The 9,377-nt window shown below is 52.9% G+C and overlaps 1 protein-coding gene across 1 annotated transcript in view; it reads right to left on the reverse strand.

Annotated features, from left to right (window-relative positions):
• VWA5B1 (von Willebrand factor A domain containing 5B1) overlaps positions 1 to 1,580 on the reverse strand; it is a 42,837-nt gene extending 41,257 nt beyond the window's left edge. The window contains 1 exon segment of the mRNA XM_007459312.1: positions 1,563 to 1,580. Coding sequence (XP_007459374.1) covers positions 1,563 to 1,580 — 18 coding nt within the window.
• Positions 1,581 to 9,377: the final 7,797 nt, after the last annotated feature.

The raw sequence follows: 9,377 nt of genomic DNA on the forward strand, positions 1-9,377 counted from the left end.
ATCTTGATGGCTACTCAGCCTTCAGGGCCTGCAAGAGACAGGAAGGCAGGAAGTGGGGAGAGACCCCTCCCATCCCTCCCCAACTCAGTTCTCCCACTTCAGCCCCCACAGGAAGTCAAAGCATTGTTCTCTTCACTTCCCCCAGCTACTCAGTGACCCACAGTGACGCTTGACCACCCCTCAGAAGGGAAGGAGAGACGTGGACATATATATACTAACAAACGTAAGGTAGATAGCTAGTGGGAAGCAGCCACATGGCACAGGGATATCGGCTCAGTGCTTTGTGACCGCCTGGAGGGGTGGGATCGGGAGGGTGGGAGGGAGGGAGACGCAAGAGGGAAGAGATATGGGAACATATGTATAGGTGTAACTGATTCACTTTGTTATAAAGCAGAAACTAACACACCATTGTAAAGCAATTATACCCCAATAAAGATGTTAAAAAAAAAAAAAAGAAGAGAAGGAGTGGTCATTCCATTTCTTTCCATTTCACAGTAGAGAGACTGAGGCCTAAAGACACGTGACCTGCCCGGATCCACTCAGTGGGTGGGAGCGCAGGCAGGGTTAGAGTCCAGGCAGGCTCGTGTCCAACCTGAGCTTCTCCATGGCAGTGCTCTCCTAGCTCCGGATGGGAGTCCAGGGGCTCGGATCCCATCCCTTTGTCAGTCCTGTGATCTCTGAGCCTCAGATACTTCCTCTGTAGAATGAGACGATTGGAATAGCTCACTAAGCCCCTCCTTCGCTGACTTCAGTGAATCTACCCACTACCGTCAACACTTGGGGTGTAAGGGAAGTGAGAAACACCCACCCCTCCAAAGATACTAAAGTGAAAAGAGCCACCATCCCTCCAGGTATGCAGACCAAAAGCCTGGGGGCCGTTCTTGGCACCTCTTTTTCCCACTCCCACACTTAAGCTATTGCCAAAGATCATGATTTATCTCTGGGAAGACCTTGGCATCCATCCATGCCTTTCCTCCTCTGCCATCAGCATCCCTGCCCCCGCCATCACCATCTCCACGTGGGCCGCAGCTCCTAACTGGCCTCTTGAATATACTCCTCCCCACCGAACTCCGGAATCCATTCTCTACCCAGTGGCCAGAATGAACAGACCAACACACAAGTTGGACAGATTTCCATCACCCCCGCCACCCTCTCTCGCCCACCAACGGTTTCCTATTTCTCCTAGAATAGAGACCAAAACCCTTTTAAAGTTTTGGCCTAGAGCCCTGTGTGATCTGGCCCTGCCTTCCTCTCTAGCTGATCTGTCATCATGTTCCCAACCACACTTTTTGTGCCTCCCAGCTTCCATGCCATCCCTCAGATGTGTCCTGTGCTCTCTCCACCTTTGTACTTGCCACACTCTACCTGGAAGGCTCACCCCATGACCCACTGTAAACTAGTGACCCCCTATTGTCCTTCAGTGTCAACTCAGGGACCCCTTCACCGGGAAGCCAGTCGACGCATGCCCAGCATCCTTTCTCTGCCTCTTACAGAGCTGAACTTCTCTCCCTCTGAGCACTTCCATTAGTTTGTAGGGATGCATCTTGTTCCCGTGAGATTACCTGATTCACGTCCGTCATCCCTTTTGGAGTGCATGCCCCTGGAGGCCAGGTCTATTTTTGCTGCCCATGGCATCCTCAGTGCTGACTGAATACATAAAAGAAGGTATGACTGTCATTATTCCAACACCAAAGACTTTGGAGCGTTTCTCAGGGCAGGGTATTGATTCTCTATGAGGTTCCTGAGACCCTCCCAGGCAATCACCTGCCTTCATGAGGTGGGGTGGGAGTGGGAAGCAAAGTCAAACAGAGGGTGTGGAATACGAATCTGAGATTCTTTCTGGGTCTTCCTCTCGGTGATGTACGTGCCAGGCAAAGCTGCAGCGGGCTGGTAGCCTGTTGCCATTTATTTGCGAGGCTGTTCAGTAAGTGCTGATTACTCTGCCTTTGCTCTGAGAAGGGAACTCTTTGCTTCTATGTCCTCCTTGTGTCCCCAAGCAAGGATCCTCAGGTAGGCCAGCAGTGTCTTTTTAATTATGTTCTCTCTGAGGCTCCGGCTCAGACAGCTCTCAGCCCTGGCATATCTGCAGTGGGCTGACTGACAGTAGGAGGAAGGTAAGGGGCTGGGAGGGAGCGGCTGTATCCCCAGCTGCTTTCTTTCAGGAGTTCTCGGTCTCAGGGGCCTGGCCAAGCCCAGAACAAGACGGTGGAGGTCTTTTCCTGACAGAGCCTCACTCCTTGCCATCCACAATCCCGCGCTCCTTCTCCTGGTTCCCTCCCGTCCAGAATGCTGACTGGGAACCAGCACCCAGACGTGTGGTGGACTTGAACTTAAGCTTCAGTTCAACTCAAGGGAGAGTTTTGCCCAGGGCGTCTCAGCCAGCCCACTCATCCTACACTGGCCCTGTGCCCACCCCAGCTTCCTGGGGTGACTCTCACCCAGAGAGTAGGGCTTGGGTGAGCGATGTTGATAACACAGGCAGACTCACTCAGCACTGACCCTTTAACAATGTCAGCCCTCTTGGGAAGAGTAAACTTGAAATTCTGCAGGGCCTAATTCATGCAGTCTCCATCGATTCATCCAGCATTGATAAGCACCTACTGCATTCCAGGCCCTGAATTAGCCACTAGGCATACAAATATAAGATACAACTCCGTCCTTAAGGAACTTACAATCCAGAGGCAGAGGAGTTGGGGAGTGGGGGAAGATGATGGTAACAGCAGGTGGAATTTGTTGAAAACTGAAACTGTGCCAGGCACACATATTATCTCATTTAATTCTCACAACCTTATAAAGTGTATTGTTTTGCAGGTGATGACATCGAGGCTTCAGACGCATTTGGTTTCACGCATGAGTTTGGGGTGCCCCAAGGACATACTGGTACCCAGGGTGCGTGTGTGGGACTTTCTCCTGGAGGAGCCCGGGGGCATCCCTGTGAGAGATGATGGGGACCAGAGCAAGTAATGCTGAGCACCCTCCCTCCAACCATCCCAACCTGGGCCTCCAGTGGGCATCAGGCCACAGGAAACTCCTAGGAGAGACCTAACAGGGAGGAAGCCACCAGACAGTGGAAGCCCAAGGCAGTGTGAGAAGCCAGGCTCGGCCTCAGGAACAGTGTGGTGTGAGCGGGGCTGAGGTGGTGACAGGGGCTGATCTTAGTGTGTCAGGGTCAGTATTTCACTAGGCGTTTACCCGCCTCACCTCCTTCCTGATTGGCCAGACCACCTGTCTTTTCCCAGGTCCTTGACTTTTGGGATGCAGAATCTGGGCTGGTGAGGTGAGAGACAAGAGAAAGGGGAGTGAATGTGCTGGGAGAAGGGATGGAAGGGGCCACTAGACCTTAGAGCAGCCAAGGGGAGAGTGAGGGGGCGGGCAGGAAAGAGATTTTCTAAGAAGTGAGCGAGCCACTGTAATCCCTGGGTATTTGTCCCCTCCTTTATAAAACCAGGTGAGTGGAGGGGCCAATAGCTCCCATCTCATCAGTACTGTGAAGATTAAATTGAATAATGTGTACAAAGTACTCAGCACAGTGCCTGGCACATAGTAGGAGCTCAATAAATATTTGTAACGTGAAATGAATGAATGAATGAATGCCGGCAGCCTCCCAGGGACACTAACCTTTAGCGGTCACCTAGGCGCTGGGAGACAGGCGAACAAGGCAGAAGTGACATATAAAATAATGGAGGTGACAGATATTAAATGAAGCTGCAAAAGCCAACAGATTCAAAACCTGACCCCTTCCTGTCACCTGCACTGCTGCCACCCTCTTGTCCCCCTACAGTTTATCCCCAGTGGAGCAGCCAGAGTGATCCTTTGAAGACATGGATCCAGTCATGTGGTTCTAGAGTTCAAACCCTTGCTAGCTCCCCTCGCCCCTCAAGTCCCCCTGATCTGGGCCCCATGCCCTTTCCTTTTTGATCTCCCCACTGGTGACTCTGCTCTGGCTCTTATGCCATAGAGCTTTTGCACTGGCTGCTCCCACTTCCTGGAACGTTTTCCCCCTCATTATCCACGTGGCTCTCACCCTCACTCCTTCAAGTCTTTGCTCAAATGGCACCTTCTCAGGGCGGCCTATCCTTAATACTGCATTTCAACTTGCAACCTGCTCCCCCAGCTTCACTTCCAATCCCTCATCCTGCTTTTTTATTTTTCCCAGAGCACATATTACTAACATACTCTATATAAAGCATTTATTATGTTTATTGCTTATCACCTGTCTCCCCTCCACAAGGGCAAGGATTTGGGACCTGTTTTTCTCAAGATATATCCCAAGTGCCTTGAGGAGTGCTTGCATTATTAGCAGGTGGTGAATAAATATTGTTGAATGAATGAATGGATCAATACATATAATCACAGGGCAAAGCTGGCCATTTCTGGGTTTCCCATTTTTCTAGCTGAGGGCAGCTCCCCAGGGAAGATGTCGGAGTTAAATCCATCATTTAGGTTTTCATCCCAGTATTTATCAGTCAGCAGCCCAGATACACCCTCCCCGCCAGCACGGAGGTCCCACCCATCTTCGAACAGACCATCCATCCATAAGGGATGCTCTGTGGTTCTGCGCCCCTGAGCCAGCCCCTGGCCCCCTTCCTCCTCTTCTAACCTCCCGCTATGCCTTCTGCAACCACCACTCGGCAGCCAGCAGGCTCCCTGAGAGGCTCTCTGTGTCCTTGCCTGAGGACCTGTTCCCCCTTCTTCCAGGAGGAGCTGCTATTCCTTGCACCCCTCAGGTTGGGAGGCTGATGTCTTTTAGCTACACCCCACCCCCGCTTTGTTGCTTGCCATCTTCAAGGTCCCAACCACACCCTCCTTTTAGCAAACACTTGGCACCTGACTCCTGGCTTCCCTGCTCCCCAAGCCCTGCCATCAGCTGGGGTGACTTTAGCATCCATGGGAAGGGTGCACCCAATTCACTGAGCTGTTATCCCCAAACCCCTGCATCTCAGTAACCTCTGCTACCCTCCAGCTCAGCCTCCAATTTCTGCTCATTCCTTGAACTTGAGATGCCATTCATGATTGCTCCATCTCCAAAACCTGAGTCACTCAGGCACTTAGGTCGCTCTTAAAATTGCAACCTCTCAACACTTCCTAGCTCTCTTTTCCTGTTTTTTCCTTAGCAGTTACCACCATCTGATAGACTGTATATTCTGCTTATGTATCTTGTTTGATGTGTCTCCCCAACTCTCTAGATAGAGTATAATCCCCTGTGAAGGCAAGAATTTTTAGTTTGTTTCTCAGCTATATCTGCCACCCATAGAATAATACTGGGGTATAGTAGATGCTCAATAAATACTTGTCAAATAGATGAAACATCATTCCAAGTGCTTTATATATAAAATTGGGTAGCACCCCTCAGAGGTAGGTACTCTTACTATCCATGTACTACAGATGAAAACACCAAAGCTCAGAGAGGTGAGGTAACTTATCCAAGGCCACCCAGCCAGGAGGTGATGGGGCTGGGAGTTAACTCAAGCAGGAGGACCACAGAGCCCATGTCCTTAACCATGAGACTACATTGTTTCCTGCATTAAGCTTCTCCCCAAGCCTTGACATTTCTGCCTGAACGCTCTCCCGAAATCCTCCTCTGCTCTCCATCCCCATTGGGGCTGCTACTTTGCTCTCTCCTGGGCCATCTCTACCAGCTCGTACCTAGTCCTTCAACCTCCAGGCTGTTTCCCTTCCCATCCCCTCTGTCACCCCAGGTGTAGGCACATGCGTGCACAGACACACACACACACACACACACACACACACACACACACAGCAGCCTCCCTTTCCCCTGAGCTTAATGGCTCCCATTGTTTTTGTCCAGCAGGTCAGGTTAAGCTCCTAGCGTGGGATTCAAGGTTCTTCCCCATTGGTTCCCTACCACCGTTCCGTGTCACCTCCTGCTGTGTCCTACATGATCACTTTGCTCCAAACACATTGATCTCACTATGCCTTTCCCACACTGGAGCCTTTTCGTGTAATGATTGTAGCCTTCTTCTCTGCCTTTCAAAGTCCTATTCACCACTTAAGACCCAGTTCCACTGTCACCTCCTCCATGAAGCCTTCCCTGATACCCCAGCCCATCAGACACGCCCTCCTCGGGACATCCACAGCCTCTTGTCTGCCACATCACACATCACAAAGCTCCGTAACTGCCCATCTGTGATGGCTTGTCTCCTCCACAGGGCTGTGAGCGAGGTAAGGACAGGGGGTGCCCCTCCTCCTTTGCCTGTGCCCCAGCTCCCTGCCAGGGCTCAGTTCAGAGGAGGGATTCGAAATGGAGGCACCTACCAGTGTCTAGTGTTTTGCAGTCATTGCTAATGCTCACACTCCCTCACGTTACAGGTAGGGAAACTGAGGGGGACATCTGAAAGCCAGGATCACATAACTGGTGAGTGGTCAGGCTGGCTGGGATAGGAAGCAGCCTTCCTCCAAAGCCTGTACCTTCCCTTCCCCAGCTGCTTCCTGGTCTGTGCTGAGCACAGGAGAAAGGGAAAGAAGGAAGGGATGGAGGGGGAGGGGGAGGGAGGACCAGGACCCTGGTGAACTAGGGCTGTGAGCCTCAGGGACCCTGGGCTTCCCCTGGTCTGATGCCTCTCAAGGTGGGTCTGTGATCCCGATTTCACCATGAACCCTGCCAGCCCCCGTCCATCCTCCAGGCTCCAGAGATGCCTCTGGGGAAGCCTGTGGCTCAGGCCCCAGTTTGTCCTGGAACAGCCTGGGGTGCAGTGTTCCAGGCTGAGCACAGAGGCTGGGTGACAGGTGCCTGCAGCAGGCGCAGTGTGACCTGATTTAGATGCAATGAGGGAAAGGATGTGCAGAGAAAGAGCAAGGAAAAGGGTGCCGGGCCCTGCCTGGCTTCGGTCTTCCTGGCAGCAGTATAGAACTCCTGCACTGAGGTCCTGGGGTCAAGGACCTCATGCCTCCCTTGCCAGGGGATATTTGCTTTTCAGAAAGGGATTTAGAAAGGGAGAAACTTGCTTGTGGGGTAGCAGCTAGGTCCCAGGATCTAGAGTACTGCCTGAGGATAGATTCTCTGGACAGCCACTTCCTGGTGGCCTTGGGCCAATTACTCGGCTGTGCTCTGCCACGTACATACTGTGTAACCCTGAGCAAGTTATTAACTTCTTTGTGCCTTAGCCTCCACATCTGTAAAATGGGACCGTGACGGCACCTGCCTCCTGGGAAACTGGGCGGGAAGCAGGCGAGTCCTGATGGGGCTGGGGTCTTCTCCCGTCTGCCCTCCTCCACTGGCCGTCCCTGGGAGGGCCACTTCCGGGGTTGGGTTGATCCCTGTGCAGACCACCCAGCTGGGAAGGTGCTTGGGTCTCTGCCCAAGTGCCTGTGTCAGTAACTCCTCTGATTCTGCCCTTGGAGCTGAAGTTCCCCATCTCCTTTCATCCCCAGGTCATTTTTGTCCCAGAGACAGCATGGCAGGGACAAGCGAGGCCTGGAAAGCCATTTCTCTGCCTGGAAAGCCATTCTGGAGGCCTTTCACCCTCACCCTGGTCAGATCTCCCCCAGATTGTATCCACAGAGTTGGAGACCCTCAGCAGAGTGGGCTCAGCCGGGCCTGGTCAAGATGCAGACCATGAGCCGGCCAAGCACCTCGGGCTGGGGGCTCCTCATTCTCTTCCCTGTCGCTGACACTTCTAGGAAGTCCATGCTTTCATCCCCTCACTGGGAGCCTGTCCTCCAAGGACCACCCCACCCACAGACCAACACTGACGCTCCCATCAAGTGGGGGTCGAGTCAATGGGTTCTCTGGATCCCAGCTGACTGTTCTAAGCTTCTAGAATTCCGGGGCTCTCAAATTCTGGTCTCCTTCCTCTAAACCTCCCCACTTTGGGCTGCTATCCAGCCGAGTGGGTAAACAAACCCACGCTTGTGACACCCCCTCCCTCCCCTCATTCACCCCATGCTCCAACCAGGTAAGATCACTTGAATTCCTCCAATCAGGCCTGATTTTTCCCGCTTCCACATCTCTTTCTGATGCTGCTGGTGCTGGCGGGAACGCCATCCCCTCCTCCAGAGGAGATCTGACTCACTCTTTAAGGTGCAGCTCAAATGCCACCACCTCCATGAAGACTTCTCGGGGGTCCTATGCCGAATAGGACTGCTCCACACCCACCCTGCAGCACGATCAGCACCTGTCACCTTAGCCATCTCATCACCCACGTGTTGTGTGTCCTTTCAACAAATGTACGCATGTCAGACACTGAGCCACACAGGTGAACAGGCTGACAAGGACTCTGCCCCGAGGAAGGGATTCCACCCACCCCAGCTGGGAGGCTGTCAGCTCCTAGAACTCAAGGCAAGAACTATCTCTCCCCAGTGTCTGGCACCTAGTGGGCGCTCAGCAATGAACTCAATGAATGACGGCATGCGCTCCATTTGTGGAATAAATGAATGAGTGGGTGAATGAATGGCCAGGATGGATGCGGCAGGAATGGGAAGAGGCCCTGGCAATGGGTTCATTTAAAGAATCGAATAGTAGAGGAAATCCCTCTGTTTCAACCCAAAGCCTGGAGGATTCCAACCCAGAGACAGCTGCTGTCTCCTTTTGGGTGGGGATCTGGGGGGACAATCAGGACAGAACAGGAGCAGGCCTCTCAGCGCCCAGCGTGCCTGTGATGCCCGGGGGACCTGGAGCGCAGCCAGTCCAGTCGTCCAGGACAGTCAGCCCGGTGCGTGGCTGAGGCGGAAGCCGCCCACGCCTTCTGAGGCTTCCAGCTAAGAGGCTGCGTCTGGACCTGCTGAAGGAGAGAGAAAGAGGCACATGGGGATTCAAAAACTCCAGGTCCATGAGCGCTGTCAGTAGAGTTACTGATAAGAGCCTTTGTTGTATGACATTCGGGAGAGGACGCTTTAAATACACATGAGTGGTGCTGGTTGGCAGGTGGACGGATGCCTGTGCTCTGGGGGTCCAGCAAGCTTCCAGAATTGGAGTCTCTACCCGGTGAGGCGGAGGTCACTCAGAAATGAGCTCCCACACCGCTGGGAAAACTAGACTCCATTTCCATAAATTCAGTTTATACCCAGCCTTCCAGGGGCACATTTGCAAGATGAGCACCCCTGGCTCACCTGCCAGTATCCTTGCGGCCCCATTGAAAGGCACTAAATGGATTCTCCATGTGGCTTCGGCCTCATCCATGTATCTCCAGGCCATCGTTCCCTGTCTGCTGAGGAGCTCATGGGATGATGGCGTGGAGGGAAGGCTATTTTAGAACCCACCCTGTAAACCTTTCCCTTCTGGAGCTGCTCCCTTGCCGTAGGGAACTGTACCTAGGCATCCTTGTGGTGTGCCTTCCCCAAACACCTCTAAGTGGTGAAATGACAGACAGGGAAGCTAATTCCTGCTCCCGGAACCTGCCTTTCCTCCTCTGGATCCA

The sequence above is a fragment of the Lipotes vexillifer genome, unplaced genomic scaffold (genome assembly GCF_000442215.2).
Source record: "Lipotes vexillifer unplaced genomic scaffold, Lipotes_vexillifer_v1.1 scaffold496, whole genome shotgun sequence".
Classification (NCBI taxonomy): domain Eukaryota; kingdom Metazoa; phylum Chordata; class Mammalia; order Artiodactyla; family Lipotidae; genus Lipotes; species Lipotes vexillifer.